Genomic DNA, 18,000 nt, shown 5'->3' on the forward strand with positions numbered 1-18,000 from the left:
TCAAGAGACAGCCACGTTTATTATAACTGCAGGTTGGAGTAAAGGGGAGTTACACAACCAAATGGAAATCAGTCGCGTACAAATCTATTTATTAAAAAGACAAATCTCATTGCAATGAAATGACAGAACATGAGAAGCGATGCGTGTCATTTGTTGGCATTTGTTAAAGTTGACAATTTAGCACAGAATATTGAAATGCATTTCAATATGTGTGCACATGAAATAAGGATGCTTGCATCCTGTAGTGCTCAATTTCAATAGTGGAGCTGCACCTTCACAGGCGCCGTCAATCAGGCCCTGAGGACTCTGACTCAGGGCGAAAAATAATTAATAACCACATATTGCCCTCCCAAGATCACATACTAGGTTTGCTTGCTTGAAATACAACTTGAAAGCTCTAGAAGTCCACCAGAGCCGCACACTCTGCTCAAAAACGACCTCGTTGCGTTTGTGCGATTCAACATGAGCAAACTACAGCGGTGCCTTGACATACAGGTGATCCGACTTGAGTTTTTTTCGAGATACGTCATTGGGCCGATTTTTTTGCTTTGTCTTGTGAGCAAAAAATTCAAATGCCAGCGCATATCGTGGCAATGGATTCAACTCACTTCACAACAAGAGTTAGAATGGCAGATTCAGGACATTTTTTTCAAAAAAGAGACTTTAAAGCTACATGTTTAACGCCACTCCCAGTTGAAGTTTAGTGTCAAGCTAAACATTTAACAAAAAGAATTTCATGATGTGTATTTAAAACAAAGTTCATTCGCTTAATGCTAACACATAAGAATAGCGACTTAAGCAATGGATATTTGAACACAAACAGCACATCAACACATTAAAACAGTATAACTGTACTCAGACATGTACTCTTTAATAAAAAATACAACAGCTTACTGGTTCACTTACAGCAGTTGTGAAAGTCATCTCTGTTTATGTCTTCATAACAATTATATTGCCCCTCATAGGCAATGAGAGTCGTAATGAATTAATCACGATACACAAAGCATTTCATTCTTGACGGTATATTAAATTATGTTTTGACTTATGTTTTCAGGTTTATATTGTAGAATAAAGTACACTGTAGAGTGCTATTTTCCTTATTGAAAAAAACACGACAAAAATTTTTCTTTTTGGGTGAGGCTGGAATGATTAATGACGATTCGTTACGATTAATTATGAGTGTTTTGCTTGGTTATGGAAAAAATCAAAGTCGTATTTCAAGGCACCACGCAATAGTTCATTTGTTATTAAGAAGAAGAAAAAAAAAACCTAACACCCCACTCCACAAAGTCTGCAAATATGGCGGATTTGCCTTGACGCCGTGCTTCTCTTACACAGAGCAAAGATGGAGGATGCATTCATTGTTGGAAGGTGAAATGATCTGTACTGGTGACAAACTAAAAGCAACTTTTTATTTTATTTTTTTTGAGGGAGGGAAACACTTGACTACAGTAGTGAAGTGACAGCAACTTTTGGGAGTGTTTGATGTAACCCTGAAAACAGCTCCCGCTGCTCACTCAGTGCTATAAAACACAACATGCACACTGGCACTGTGCACGCAACACGCACAAAACATTTCTCGAGAAGTGACATCACACACACGCGCACACGCACACGTACGCACACACACTACATGTCTCCTTGGGATGCATAAAAATCTGTCCGACTTTAAAATCTCTTAATTTTCAAAAAACTAGAGCCAAGAATAAAAGGTAGTTTTCGTCCATTTGTTAAGGTAGGAACACTCTGGGTTGCTAGTGCAATGCCTCTAACGTGGGGGGAGGGAGAAGGGCGAGGGTTGGGGAGGGGCGCTGACCTTCTGCGGTCTCTCCAGAGTCGCCACAGAAACGAGACTCGGGCTGACTGAACAGTCACATTGGTCGGCTGTGGGACTTGACAATTAGGTTCCACTTGTAACCGGCAAGGCCCCACTAACACATTCTGTTGGCATTCAAAATGTGGCTGTAGTTTGCACGGGGGCAGCCTGAGCTCTTCATTTGTTAGTGTTTGGTAGATAAGTGGTCCTTTATTCCCACATGGCAGTGAAATCTCCTGTGCCTGCAAAAGTAAAAAAACAAACAAAAACAAAACAAAACAAAAAACAACCCAGGGAAAATCCCTGCTCCTCCACTGCAGAGCTGAAATGGTTCCGAGTACCGCGGGAAGCACTCTGTTGGCTTCAGTTGGGCTCCCAAAGAAACGCGCCGCCCATTTTACTCCCAACGTCCTCTGCTTGGAAACAAGTGGGTGTCCCACAAGTCGTTGACGGGAGTGTGTCTGTTGTGCGTTTGCGGTTTCCTGGAAGCGCTGCAGTGGGAGGGCGCAGGGGGAAGTATTTGTCAGTCCATCTCCAGGTCCATCAATTTGTTGCGCGAGCGCGGGGTGTGCGCGGCGTTGCGGCAGCAGCACTGGGCGCAAACCAAGCCCAGCACCAGCGAGAATAGGCCCACACCTGCAGAAAAGTACAAGGATTCAAATCGGAGACTTGGTTGCTTTATTGGATTTTTTTTAGGGATGGGTGCCGGTTTGTGTGGTTCCTTCCACCGCAGTTAGCCTTTAAAGCCACGGTCCTCAAACTCGTTGGGTTCAGGGACCCCTTACAAGCAGGGGCGGAGCCATGGGTGGGCCTGGGTGTGCACAGGCCCACCCATATTGACGGACTGCCCACCCAGTGAGATTCATGAAAAAATGTATATTTAAAAATGTTTTGTAAATTATTATTTCATTATTTTTTAATTTGCATTTCGTTCTGTTTTTTATTTTATTTTATTGAATATTAAGAATGGCATAATTGTGGTTGTCTAAGGCAGGTGTGCCGCGGTCAGGTGTGCTGTGGGAAATTACCTAATTTGTGTGCTTGTGCGGTCTAGCGCCTAGCAGCGTAATCATGTCTTTACTACATTGTAGTACTCTTCCATGCCAGCAGGTGGCAGCAGCAGGTAGCTAATTGTCTTTGTTTAGAGACAAGCGAATTAGTGACAGGCCCATGTTTCAGACAGAGTAAGTATCAATATGAAACATTATAAAATACTTTCTTTGTTTATTTAATTCCTATTCAAGACGTTATAATATAACGTCATTCTTCAATGTTAAAAAAATGCTTATATAAACAATATAACACTTATATTAAAATAAGCTCACCCATTGGCCACATTCTGGCTTTGCCCCTGCTTACAAGTGAGACATTTTTTCAGGTATCCTTTTATAGTCCTAAGAAGAACTAAGCATAACGACAGGTGTACCGCTAAATGCTGTAGGAATATAAAAGTTGTTTATTCATGAGGAAAAGAATTGCAATGTAACAATAACAAATTGATAAATATTACAGAGAAAAGAAGTTACGAGAATAAAGTTGTAACTTTTTCCAAGAAAAAAAAAGGTGTAATCAGTTTAAAAGAGTAAAGTACAGTATTTTTTTTAGAGCATAAGGCACACGTCCATAGTTTGGCTGGTGCTGCGAATTATACTCAGGTGTATGATCATGCGGCGTGAGCGCTCTGCGTGTGACAAGTTGGGAAGAGTTTTTTTTTTTTTTTTAATTCTGATTTTCTTTTTATTGACACGCCAGTCCCCAAGTAGGAATGCGCTTTAAAAAACACATAATTCACTGCAAATGATTTTACAGACCCCCAAGCTATGAACCCCAGGTGGTCCGCCGACCTCAGTTCGAGAACCACTGCTTTCAAGAACTATATTTACTGGCTAAAAAGAATAACACACTGCTTCTTTAGCAGTGTTGTCACTTTGAACTGACTGCAAAGCAATCTCATGCTGCAGTGGAGATTGTGCTCTAAAATAAAAGAAAAAAGAAAAAAGGAAAAGAATACTGTGGGGCTCTGAAGTGAGAAAAGCAATGCTGTCCGTGCACAATAAGGTACATGGACAGCCAGGACATTAATATGGCTTTACAAGAAGAGAAAATGGGAGAAAAAGTGGCTGGTTTTCGTTTTTGAAGCTACAACTACTCCTAACAGCTTTCATCAATTTGGAACAATTTATTACAAGCTTTTGTTCGATAGGGTTGAGGTCAGGGGAAACCCTGGTGACAAGGAATAGAAATGTTACACAACAATTGACTGCCACTGTTCTCCTGCTGCCTGAACTGCCATCCCTCCTCTACTGCGACTACAGATGCTTAAAAATCAAAATTTCCATCAATATTACAACACTTTGGATTACACCAGCAAGAGCAGCCCCAGTGCCAATTACTCTGATTTTATTGATGTGCTTTAGCGGCAGTATATTCAGCCTGGCCCATGTAACATTCTTGCCTTGTTTAAATCCACAGTACAATAAGAGCTGTTTTGGAGGCGAACATGTGAGTGTGTATGAATGTTATTTTACCTATTGATGCTGACACCCCATACAAGAGGGGCAACTTTAGGGACTCCCACACTGTAAACGAAACAAGAAAGCAGAAGAGTTGGTGAATTTGTGCCGGGAAAGCACAATGTCACATAAGAGTACGCACGCTGCTCACCGGCAAATCGGACTGTCAGGAAGATTCTGGTAGACGTCAACTCCCCGGCTTGGGTCCATGCTCCCGTGGAGGCAGACAGGTACCAGGGTGTAGCGACACAATGGTACTCCCCGCTGTCACTGGAAGACAAAACATATTAAGACGCTTACAATCACAAGCAGAGGTGGAAAAAAGAACTCGCACTCAGTACTTAACGCGGAAGTCAACCCAGACATGTTTTTTTCAAGATTATGTTCCCAGCAGGCTCACTGGTTGAAACACGGCATTCTGATTAATTTTGCGTTTGTGGAATATAAGTTAAGCAGCAAAATGCACTCGTTTTTCGGTCATCTCTGGGGGCGGCCATTTTGTCTTCTGTCGACTGAAAATGAAATCACAACTACTCACGACGACCAATCACGGCTGACCTGTTTTCTGAATCTGAGCCGTGATTGGTTGTTGTGAGCAGTTGTGATGTCACTTTCAGTCAACAGAAGACAAAATGGCCGGTCCCAGGGATGGCTAAAAAGGAGTGCATTTTGCTGCTTAACTTATATTCCACAAATGCAAAATTAATCAGAATGCCGTGTTTCAACTAGTGGGCCTGCTGGGAACATATTCTTGGAAAAAAATGTTTGGGTTGACTTCCGCTTTAAGTGGAAGTACAGATGTATTAAAAAAAAAAAGACAGGTAGGAGGAATGGGACTGAAACACTTTGGTTTTTGCTCCCATTTTTCAATGCATCCAACTCATAGGTGTGGCATATCAAGATGCTGATTAGAGATCATGATTATTGCACAGGTGTGCCTTAGGCTTCCCACAATAAAAGGTCACTGGGAAATGTGCAGTTGTATTGGTTGAAGCTTGCTTTCAGGCTGGCACACGGCAACGCATTCTTTACTACACATTCTTGCAGCCGACAACAAATACCGTCATTTTCAGACCATTGGGCGCACTGTATTAATGAATGCCATCAATGAATGGGTCTATTTAAAAACAAAACAAAATTGAAAAATATTTTTGTGAAGCATTGCATGTGAAATAGTTGATTCTAATTGTACCCTATGTTTATTTGATCGATTTAGCGCTATTATGCTATGTTAAGACCCTTTGAAAATATTAGGTAGCGCCGTGTCTTGCTTGCTTTAGCTCGCCGTGTAGCCACACAAGCGTTACTTCGAGCGGAGGTGGGGATCCAGAGTCTGACAGATGAAAAAAAAGTTTGAACATCGCTAGTCAATCTGGTGACTGGTGGTTGCATTATTACTTTGGCTAATGCTAAATGCTATCTTGGTTGAGAGTTCACCAGCTGTAAATAAGTAAATACACTCTACCACTGTCAAACATTTTTTGCTTGGTCTCGGCAGCTATTGGAAGCTGGCTATGTTGTTTACCTTGCGCTGGTCCAGTCCCACATTGAAACATTGGAAATATGTATGCCAGCAGAAAAGGTCAACTTTCGTTGTGTCTACCAGCAACTTCAGCATTGGGCTAGTAGGACTATATTTCCCATGATTCTTGCACACAAAAGCAGGAAGTAGTTCTAGTTCCGGTAGGACGAATACAGATGCCTGCTTGCGATTAGATGCGGATGAGAATGACAACACAAATGAAGGAATTTGAATTAAAGACAACAAAGCTGACATTCCTCCATACATAGGGCACACCGCATTACAAGGTGCACTGTTGGTTTTTAGAAAATTGAAGGATTTTAAGTGCGACTTATGGTTTGACAAATACGGTAACTCTCTTGAATAAGGTCAGGATGGGGAATTACTTGCTTCTTCAAATCTGTTGCCGTCATCGTGTCGCTGTTGCCGCTGCTTTTTTCCACCATATACGACCCCAAGATCTCAATCAATCAACATATCAACCACGGCTGACTTAACCTCTCTCTATTTAAGTCCTCTTTACGTCGTGGTATCATCCGCCGCAGAGGTGGAAGCCTATTTTGACAACGTACAGATAATCTGTATACCAATGTAAAGTAAAGGTAACAAGTCCAAAAATAAACACTCAAGCTAAGTAGGGTTACCTGAAAAACACACTTATACACTACAGTAAAAAGATTTGTACTTTGTGACTTGTGACTTAATGACAACAGAGTGTAAAAAAGCAGCTTGTATATAAACAGAGTACACACTCACCTGTCCTGGGCGCCGTGGACGTTCATCGTGTACGAGTGTGTGTCTTCACGTTCTATGGAAACGTCACTGGAAGAGTTGCGAAATTCTTTCCTCACAACACCAAAGCGGTCAACGCTGGCTACTTGTGTTGTTGTCTGTCCACCACGAAGTCGTGTGAAAAACCAACGCACCTCGTAGGCCAGGTGGTCTGAAAGAAACACAGGCAGGCAAGTCTTTGAAACATCAAGTTTTTTTTTTTTTTCGCTTGTGTAAAATTGATTGTTGATTAAGTCAATGAAGGTGAAAACGAGTGCACACAATTTGCAGGGAACATTTAGATAAGCAAGCATGTGGAGGAGATGTTTAATCTCAAAGGCCATGTGTGTCTTGGTACTTTACATCTTAAAGTCATAAAAATGTTGAACAAAATGTAGTGATTGATAATTTCACCAACCGATGCCATTGAGTCAAATGCCCATCCTTAAAGTGGAAGTCAACCCAAACATATTTTTTTCAAATCAACATTTGCATGGTTGAAAAATAAGGCCACTGGTGTTCCCCAAAATGTGACTTAGTCTTACCTAGTTTCAGCTCTCCTTGCAGACACAAAAGGGATTTTAAAATAAAGGCCGACAAGACAACACAATGACGTTGGCGGCCATGAACTGACATTTCATGGATTCGTAACACAAATAAAATACAGATTGCAGAATGCATCTTAGAGTTTCCTCAAAATCCCTGCTGTCAGTCTGGCATGATTTGCATTATGTTTTTTAATTTGAAGCATAACATCTACAGACAAGTGTCACACTTAAGAAAGGCAGCTAATTGTGGTCTTTTGGATGCAGCCCCGACGATTGACACGCACATGCACAGAACCATCTGAATCAGAACCTCCAGAGCAGCTTAATCATTAACATGTACGTAGGGGGCGGCTGCTCCTCGCCTAGTGAGGGCGATAAAACTGACGGATAGGCAGCACAAGAAAAAGGATGCCGCTGATGACAAATGGAAGCAAACAGGGATGAGAGAGAATTATGATAATAGATGTAATCGTCGGAGGAGGGGGGAACTAATTATTTCTAGGAGGGAGGGAGAGCGAGAGAGAGAGAGAGAGAGAGAGCACAAACCAGTCATTAGCGTGTCAGAGAGAGGAACTGTTAGCACTGTGGTGCCTCCTACACACACGCGTGCGCACACACGCGCACGAGCACGTTCCAATATACATGCACGAAAAAAAATGCAAAAACCTAAACGTACATGCATGCACAACACAGACGCGGACCCTAAGAACGAGATGACGCCTTAGTCATCCGCTGTCATTTAGGAGACAAATAGACAACGCGGTAAATGCAGAGGACTGAAACAAAAGAGCATTTGCAAATGACAACGCGCAGCTAAACAAAACAAAACAAAAAAAAAAAAAACCACAAAAAAGGCGAACAATGATGAAAACTATTAAGAGACGGTGGGTGTTAGGCGCGAAAATGATAGATGAAGAGATGAGGGAGGAGAATGGAGCGAACATAATGAAGAGGAAAGAGTGAAGTCACCCGAAGCCAAGTAATGAATCACATCTCAACTTCTCCCCGGCACTCTTGCTTCCTGAAGGGGTTTCAAATTTGAGCGCTGTTGAAAAACAATCGCGCGACCCGTTGTCATACTCTGGCCTTTGATTTAGTTCGCTCTTCACTCTGAGCACTACCTAGACCACTCACTCAACAAAATGTCTCGACACCTTTAGTCAGTTGTGCCGTGGACTCGCATTGATGCCGAATTAATGAGTCCGCTTGACAGATGGAGTCCAGGATCGACTACCACTGAGAGGATAAAATAAACACATAAGTGAAGGCTCTTTTTTTTTTTTTGGAAGAATCTGCCATTTGTTATGGGGAGAGTTGAGTGTGCTGCCACCATACAGAGCTTGTAGGTCAAAGTTTTGCTCAAAACCAAAAAACGTCTGAATGGCGGCTGGTAGGTATAAAAAAAACAAAACAAAAAAAACTCAAGTGTTTTTCACAGGACAGTTACGATAATTTTTTATACTTCAGTACACCTTAACACATGCAGTGAGTGCCCTGACTTATGTCCATTTTTTGGTAAATTTTCGTATTTTTACGTGGATGGTGTTTCCGCGTTACAGACATCGCATAAATGTGAAAATATTAAAAAATGTCCGAAATTGGACATAAGTGTTTTTCACAGGACAGCGGCGATATGCTCTTCTTCACAGTCTGACAACAATAGAATACCATCCCTCTGCCTTTCCTGCTAATGATCAAAGACATTTTGCACCGTACTGCAGAACTGGTTTATGAAGTCAGGTTGGTTGTTTTTGGTGACGGCATCCACGGTTGAGGAGTGGAGCTATATTTAGTAAGCTTCGGCTTTCTTACAGTTAGTCTTCTATCCCCCATCCACTACTTTCTTTGTTCTTGACAGTGGTGAATGGTGACGACTGAGAATGTGCAGCGAGTCGGGCGGATAGAGCTGGAGGATTTGGAATACTTAGTGAGTGGGGAGATTATTTTGCTTATCACACACCCTTAAATCAACAGCAGGGAGTCATTCTGTGAGGGGGGACACCTTGAGCTTCTCCCACCACTACTTCCTCCGACAGGGCTATGAGAGGCTCATCCAGCAGGCTGACTCACAGCTGTGGCCCCATATGGACCTAACAGTGTCCGTCCTGCTACATGAACGCACTCATCCTGACTTGCTAGGATGAATGCTGTGCCCACTGAACTTGCTGCACAACAATTTGATATGATGGAAAATTTGAACCAAATACGGAAAGCAGAGTGTGTGTGTGATAAAAATATGAAAATATTCCCGATTTGCAATGATATGCAGGAGAAAAGTAGTAAATCAATAATAACAGAGCTGGGCATTTTACAAAAAAATTGCGGTCCGTTTATTGCCTTCTGCCTACAGCCGGGGGTCCCATTCCGCCGTTCGTTTATCTGCCATTTTGTCTGGCCGGAAAAAATAATACGCCTATGATTTTAAACTGGCTTCCGTTAGCGTTTCCGACTACAAACTGCGACCAACTATCGCTAAATTTTCAACCGTATATCCACCTATCTGTCGAATCAAAAAAAAAAATCTGAATAATATCAAAATTTTGAGTGACTTGATTTTTGTGAAAAAAATTCCAAAATGACTTAATGCTCGTTTATTGTTCAGCAGGTTTGTGCCCTCCTTGAATGTTTTTTTTTTTTTTTCACATAAAACCAAACCGTTTGTTGTTGGGTTGTGATTGTGGCTATTTTGTATATGCATTGAAAATGTATTATCAAAAACAAAGTATATTAAAGCGGAATCAACCCATTTTTATACATCTCAGGGGCAGCCATTTTGTCACTTCTGTCGACGGAAAACAACATCACAGTTGCTCAGGTAACGACCAATCGCGGCTGACCTGTTTTCTGAAGCTGAGCCGTAATTGGTTGTTACCTGAGCCCTGAGCAACTGTCATTTTCAGTCGACAGAAATTACAAAATGGCCGCCTGAAATGGCCAAAAACGGGTTGACTTTGCTGCTTAACTCATATTCCACAAACGCAATATCCATCAGAATGCCACGTTTAGAAGGCACATAGAACATATTACAAATATTTTTGGGGTATTGACTTCTTCTTTAAGAGCACATAAGCACGTATTTTGTCCAGATTTAAAATAGCATTTTTGTCATACAACTGGTTTTAGGAAGTATGTGGTCATAAGTGGCCCCTTCCAGCGCTGACACAGCCCATCCCTGAAGTAGTGCAAGTTGAGCAATATGAGCGATTTCAGACGCAGAAAGAGAGGACGATCCAGTCAACCTGGTTAGTGCAGAACTTCAACTGCAGAAGCTTCATTACACGGTTTAAAGTAATGCAGTGGCTTCATTAAGCAGAGAAGGAGCAGCGTTGTTAATGGCAAGTGAGAACTACAGCGCACCTCTAACTGACTATCTGGCTCTCGTCTAAGCTCATAAAACTAAAATGGCTGTCTGCGGAAATGAAAACAGCCTGATTGGATTTCTCCGGATTAATCCCTCGAGAAGACTCCAAGGCTCCAAACTGCCTGGAATTCAAACACAGACACGCAAAAGACCGACAATTACCACACGCGCTTATAATGAAAATGGCTGCGAGTTCTCCGCGCCATAAAGCAGGGCGGCGCTGGCAGAGCGGAATCCCAACAAAAGATAAAAACACCATTTAGCCTCTCGGAAACAAAGCTGCCGGGCAGCAATACATCCCTCATTACTGCCGAGTGCTGAGAAAGATCTACGGCAGATGAATTCTGCTTCTTGCCTGCTTGGCTTTTGGCCTCTTAACTAAGAGTTGAATTTGATATTTTGATCTGCTGCTTGACGCTTCCTTATAGTCTGCTTTAACTGCTGGGCTAATGGAGTGAAAATCATTGCATTCTTTTGCCGTTTCGGATACGCACAACATATTGAATTCATTTTACCGTCACCATGCACCTCTCTCGCTTTATCTCTCACATTCTTACTTGCCTACTGCTTATTCTTATTGTTTGCTCTTAATTTACCAGTAGCACAAGATGACTGATGCCATGAGTCAAAAGCACACACACACACACACACGTTTTGATTCAAGCCATCTGCAGGTTGCTGAATGTTACAAACGATTTTTTGTGGGGAGTAGAAATAAATAACGGACTCGGCGCATAAAACTTGAATCAAAGGATCCTGTTCCCAGCTCAGTGTATGGAAAAGCTGTTTATCCCACCTTGGTTGAAATCAACGTGAGTGAGACATTTTGCTGAGGAAACAGAATTAAATCTCATTCCTGTGTATCATGTTGAGATGAACAGTGATAATTTAATGTCTAGCAAGTTCAAGGTGCCAAGCTGCGTCGATGAATCCATCTGTCGCCCGGTTTTTGATACGTATGTAATAACCACTTTTGAGATTCTTGGAACTCTTCCAACAGGGGGACAAAACATTATTCGAATGGCATTTAATTTTTTGACGCTATTCCATTGCAACATTCTTACCATTGCTCTGAAATGTTTTTGGGACTAATCTTTTCCCCTCAATTAATTTATTACGTTTTCATATTTGTGATGCGTCCTTTCTGCAACAACAAACATTTGCTCACTAGCACGTGACTTCAAATGCTTTTTTATAAACACTGACAAGCAACTGAGGGAGGAGAATTTTGTCCCTCTTTTCCCTCCTCTTACCAAGCTCTTTCTCCCAACTCGGTAAACTTTTCACACCATTCTCAAGCCTCCTCTTCCTCCATTTACTGGCTCCACTATTCACCCTCCACCACTGTTGCTCACTTGAACAATCTGTTTAGCGGCCTCCACTTTTGCCTCATTCGCTCCCTCTCCACATCACCACCTATTCTTTCGCTAGCTCGTTCTGTCTCCCCGGCCGGCTAACGGAGCGTGAGATTGGCTAATTAACGGCTGCCTGTCGCCCCTGCAAAGACAGCTGGGTAATTTGGTGAGAGCGGAGAGGAAGGCGAGAAGGAGTCAAAGCAGCAAAAGGAACGAAAAGAGGGATGATAGACTTGCGAGCCAAAAACATGATAAGATGCATTCATCCATCAGAGGCCTTCTAAAGCAACAATTTGGCAGGTGTTAATCACCTGCTAGGAGAATGTCACCAAGTGCAAGTACTACAAACATCTGAATGTTATTCGCTTCCTTTCCTTGGCAGCCATTACGGAGTGATGGGAAAGCGACAGTTGCACTTTTTTTGACCCGTCAAAAGAGATGGAACAAATGATATATACGATGCTCTGTGACCACCTGCTAATGCTAAAGAAGGCTGACAAATCAACATTGCCGTGCCTCACCACCCATTAGGTGGGAAGGTACATATGTGAAACAGCAATAACACATTCAACTCCCTTGGTATCTAGCAAATACTGAAGTAGGCCTCTTAAGATGATAACCGCTTTAACTTGTGTTCCACTTTAATGCTTTAATCTTGATGTGTTCTTTGAAAGCCAAAACGCTGCAGAATGCACGGAGCTTTATCGCCTCCTGCTACTTTCACAAAGGTATGTCAGAGCAGGAAAAAAAAAAAGGAAAAAAACGGAAAAGCTGAAAAAACAAAGTGTCATTGCAGAAGTGGCAGGTGTTCAAAAGAGAGAATAAGAAAAAAAAAATCTCTGAACGGTGATGTCATCATTAGTAAACAAGATTGCAGTGTTTCTTAAACACACATTGCCATGACTCCCAGAACATGCCAGTCATTCCAGATGAAATGGGAGAGCGAGTTTGCAAGCAGAGGCAGGCTGAGAGGACACAACACCAAAGCCAAACATTTTCTTTAGAATCATTTCTATGCGGCACCACTTGTTTAAACACGGCATTCTGATAAATACTGCGTTTGTGGCATAGGAATTAAACAGCAAAATCCACCCGTATCCATCTCAGGGGGCAGCCATTTTGTCACTTGCCGTCGACTGAAAATGACCTCACAGTTACTGAGGGATCAGGTAACGGCCGATCATGGCTCAGCTTGCGAACGTCATCTGACCAAAGTCAGAAATTTGTTTGCAGGTAAATGGGCCCTACAGTAAAAATGATTACCGATCAAGCGGTCAGGGAGAATCAAAAGGTGTGTAATGCGCCTTTGTGTTAAGACCCGTCATAAAAACAAGCTCCAACAGGAGAGGCACTTTCAACGGCCTCTCAGGAATGTATCTGCACAGTTGCTCACCTGAGTTACAAATGATGAGTAAGCTGGTATCAGCATACAAAACACACATACCCAACCAGTGACGATTCAGTAATAACAGTTGTATTCGTTAGCAAATCTAAATTGCCCAATAATTCAACTGACTGATTCTGATTCAGAGATTGACCACGAGCCGAAAGCCCATGGAATCATGTTCATTTTTTACTCACACACAAACAATAAAAACGTTATTAAATATGACAGCAGTACAAAGTGTAGGACACCGGTAAATATGCAGATTAAATTGAAGGGGGTAGAGGGAGTATATTGTTGTTCTGGAATCGGATTGTTCTGGTGGAGAGAAAGTTCCACCTTCCAGAAAAAAAAAGCAGTTAAAAGATATGATGAGTAAGGTGGGGTGAGGTTGGAGAGAATTTTTGTCCTATGTATTGTTTGTTTGGTGTGGAGTGAGTCCACTGATGGAGGAGGCAGGCCAATGATTTTTGTGCTGTTGAAGTCGGTTTTTGTTCTTGGCAGCCAACGTAGTTATACCAGATGGTTATGGAGGACATGAGAATGAGTTCTACAATAGCTTGGTTGAAACGGATTAGGAGATGATTTGTGTTGTCTGAGGAAAAAGATTCTTCAGCCAGGGTGAGAGGAGGCAACGCTGGGGGCTCTGTGTGGAGGGACAGGGGACAAGATAGGAGGCTCCCATAAGACTCTCTTCTTTGTTCTAGAAGAAATTGAAAATCCAGCACCACGTTTAGTAGTTTGCCAAGGTCTATAGTAGGGGTCACAAGAATGGTTCCAGCGGGCACCAATTAGCCCCGAAAGACCACGTGAGTAGCCAGGGGGGCCTGTTCTAAAAATAGCTCAGCAGTGACGGGATGTTGTGACTTTGTAGAAATGCTGTGGAAGTGATCAATTGAAAATATAAACAATGTGAGAGGTTTATAGAAATGAACTGTTGCATTTTGTAATTTATCTGTTTCCTAATTACGATGATTACACATCATTTAAATGATCAGTGTCGTGACAAATGAATGTAATTATTCATAACATATAATGGTAACATTATTAAAAGTATTTTGAGCAAATGTGTTATTTTAGAACTGTGTAGCAAAGTGGTAGCTCTTTGCAATAGTAGTTGTAACTTGTAATATCACCAACCACATCTAGATGGCAGACATGTCTTAGTTGTACTTACACTTGGTCTTTTACTGCCTGATGTTATAACATGATTTGGAATGATTTGCAGGACCAACATGGTACCTCTATAATATAAAAAATTTGACTGGGTTGGTTTTTGAAAAAAATCAAGAGTACAAGAGGTCTTGTACTTACTGTTGGTTTCTTGTTCAACAGTTTTGTGTCGTCCTTGAATGGTAATTTGTATGCAAATGAGCCCTTTGCACTGGGAAAAAAAATACTGGATGAGGTCGTTATGTTATTTGCTTCAAACCCGTTGTTTTTTGGGCTAGGCTCGTTGATCTTTTATACATGCAATGAAAAATGTATCATCAAAACTGAAACGTGTTAAGAGCACGTATTTTGCCCATATTTAAAAGCATTAGACTTATTCGCCAGTAATACAGTTCAAATAGAGCACGACCGAGCGCACCCCTAAATTTTCTTCCGGTTTTCTAAAATTCTAAGTGAGGAGCGACTGTGCTCCTACTAAAATATACTAGTCTGGAGCCCTGACCCCTTGTCTATAATATTGAAGTCTGAGCTATGATCGATGAAGAGAACACATCCATGGGTGTTGGGTGAGTCCTAGTGTATGAAAGCGTTGATGCCATCATCGACTGCTCTACTGACTCTGAAAGCAGACTCATTTGGAACCATGAGGGACAAGGAGGCATGCATTTTCAGATAATTGAGTATGGCGCTCTCAAATTACTTTTTAACCATGAGGGCAACTTGTATGTGCGGTAAAGATTTCATTTTTGCAGTCTTGTGGTTATACTCTTTCAATTTTTTTTTTTTTTTTTTTAACTCCAAGGGTTCTCAAATAATGATTGTAAAGGCTGGTATGATGAGTGTACAATATATAGACTCAGAATGCTTGCCTAGATTTAGTATTTGAAAAAACTTCTATACAACGCAGTTTTATGATTGTCATGTATGTGCATGTATGTATGTGTAATTGACTAAATACAGTTTTGCCTGGGTATTGGAGGCCAAAATTTCCCCCAAAGTTACGAAATGGGACTTATTGCAACAATGAGCATAACCGCCAACCGCCACTTATTGTTCGCAGGCAAGTGAAGCCACAACATGTGAGGAAGCAAAGGCTTGGCTAGCTAAAGTGGAACACCTCTGTTTGATGCGCGTCACATGACACCAAGCTGCGTGCTTGTGTCTTACTTAACATTCAACCCTGTACACCACTCAACCTTGTGACCCGGGTAGTGACATGCCCTACCTCTGGGAATTTGGATTTGCAAAATGGGCAGGAAAACAACTGGGATTCCCCATTTACTGACCTTGATGGCTCAGCGGTTTCAACACTATATAAGAACAATGCTGCTCCAGGGTCTATGAATGTGAGCACTTTAATTAATAATTATCATCTGCAGGTGGAAATAGTCCCTGGCATTGGCAGGATTCACTCCCGGGCTGTACGCTACATGCATTCACACGTTCATGCGAGGTCCCGAGTGCAAAGAAACATGTTTACATATGTGCAAAGCACATCAGGAAACATCATCCTGCTAACAAAACGCAAACAAGCCAACAAGCGACGGGTGAGGAGCAGTGTTTGATCAATTTGTTAGAGGGACATATAGAAACCATGCGACGGCTGATGTAGTAAAGAGGCAAGAAATGAGGAGGAATGCTGACAGATGGGTTGAGGGAAGCAAGGAGTGGCACATGAGCTCATGTGACATGTTTACATTAACAGAATGGATGCGTGAGGATGAAGGGAAACTGGCTGGGTCTTTAGAAAGCAGAGGGGACGAAGGCATGGCTACATGGGAAAGAAAAGCAGTATTGCAAGGATTGGGGGATGGGGGACACATGGAAAAAAAATCAATTCATTTGACCAGTGTTTGAAATACCTCCACTACAGTGAGATGAACATGCGATTTTTTACCATATGCCAGCCAGCCATTAGATTCTAGCAAATGCACCTTGTATTTAAAGCAGGGATGAAAACTATCAGTGAGTGAGTAAATGCGGTGTGCGTGTTTGGTGCTTTTACAGTACTCATAAAGCACTTTTAAATGCAGGGCACTCTTATTAGCAGTGCTGCTGACTGACTGCATAAGAAAGAGTGTATGCAATTTGGAATCACAGAAGAAAAATGACAAATGCTAAGTGACTGATTTATGACTTGTGATTATGATTGAGGAAATGAATTTTATGCAGCAGTGAATAATCATCAGGAGGTTAGTTACAATTTTTGGGTACATTCTGGTTGTTAAAGGGGAAGTCAACCCAAACGTAATTTTTTTTTCCAGAATATGTTCTATGCAGGCCCACTAGTTGAAATACGGCATTCTGATTAATATTGTGTTTGTGGAATATAAGTTAAGCAGCAAAATGCATCCACTTTTAGCCATCTCAGGGGGCGGCCATTTTGTCACTTCTGTCGACTGAAGATGACATCACAACTGCTCCGGGCTCAGGTAGCGACCAATCACGGCTCACCTGTTTTCTGAAGCTGAGCCATGATTGGTCGTTAACTGAGGCCTGACCAACTTTGATGTCTACTTCAGTCGACAGAAGTGACAAAATGCCTGCCCCCTGAGCTAGCTAAAACGGGTGGATTTCTCATATTCCACAAACGCAATATCAGAATGCCGTGCTTGGACTAGTGGGCCCGCATAGAACATATTCCGGAAAAAATATATTTGGGTGGACTTACACTTTAATGCTTTTTCAAATAGATTTTTAGTCATGGGTGGGCTTCTGGAAATGAGTTTGAACGTTTGTAATGTAAGTCTATGGGTGTGTGTGTGTGTGTGTGTGGGGGGGGGGGGGTTGCGTGTGTGTGTATGTGTTGTACCAGTCTTTGGTGAGGATCCAGAGACGCGGAGGGAGCACTTCATCTTGGCCGTTTGCCACGGATAAACAGTACTGGTGTCTGAATGGATGGCAATGGAGAAGGAGGGTCCTGAAAAACAAGACGTGTGCTTCAAGATAAAACTGTAAAATACACATCCTCATTCTATTCCCTGAGGATGTCAGTAATAATGGAGAAATGTATTCCAACAATAATAAGGCCTTGGGTCCCAGGAGAGTTTCAGGTCACTTCTGACATCACTAATTTAAACCAACTGACATTTTGAAGAAGTGTTCCGAATATTTTTCGGACAACCCCTTTTTTTAAATGAATGATTCTACATTTAACAGTCCACATTTCATGCATGTACTGTATATAATAATTATGCTGATTTTTTGGGGTATGTGGAAAAGTCAGACACGATTTGTGGCCCCAGCTGTGGAGAATCTGACCCAGGTTGTAAAAACAGAACTCTAGCCTTGAAATTCTTCTTAACGGCAATATTGGAAAAAGAACACCGATAAATCTTTTGGGACGTGAGACGAATGTTTGGCTTCCATGATCCTGAGATCACCCAATGAAGGATTAGCACATAATATAGCAACATGATGCGATGTTATTCTATGCAACAGTGTTGTGAAGAGTAATGACGGAAGATATTCAAATCACAACACGAAGAACTGTATCATCAAACCACAAAATGCTCCTGAAAAGCCTGCTAAACGCTTTTCACCAAGAACATGGATGG

General features: G+C 41.8%; 1 protein-coding gene across 1 annotated transcript in view; it reads right to left on the bottom strand.

Moving 5' to 3' along the window:
* ptgfrnb (prostaglandin F2 receptor inhibitor b) overlaps nucleotides 1–18,000 on the bottom strand; it is a 45,268-nt gene continuing 27,268 nt past the window's right edge. Inside the window, exons 11-15 of the mRNA XM_086026235.1 lie at nucleotides 17,256–17,363; nucleotides 6,608–6,794; nucleotides 4,481–4,599; nucleotides 4,345–4,395; nucleotides 1–2,452 (exon numbers count right to left, since the gene is read on the bottom strand). Coding sequence (XP_085882361.1) covers nucleotides 2,340–2,452; nucleotides 4,345–4,395; nucleotides 4,481–4,599; nucleotides 6,608–6,794; nucleotides 17,256–17,363 — 578 coding nt within the window. The 3' untranslated portion in view covers nucleotides 1–2,339. The remainder of the gene's footprint in view (nucleotides 2,453–4,344; nucleotides 4,396–4,480; nucleotides 4,600–6,607; nucleotides 6,795–17,255; nucleotides 17,364–18,000) is intronic.

Source organism: Filicampus tigris, chromosome 1, assembly GCF_054856515.1.
Source record: "Filicampus tigris isolate MCC_2025a chromosome 1, RoL_Ftig_1.0, whole genome shotgun sequence".
NCBI lineage: Eukaryota > Metazoa > Chordata > Actinopteri > Syngnathiformes > Syngnathidae > Filicampus > Filicampus tigris.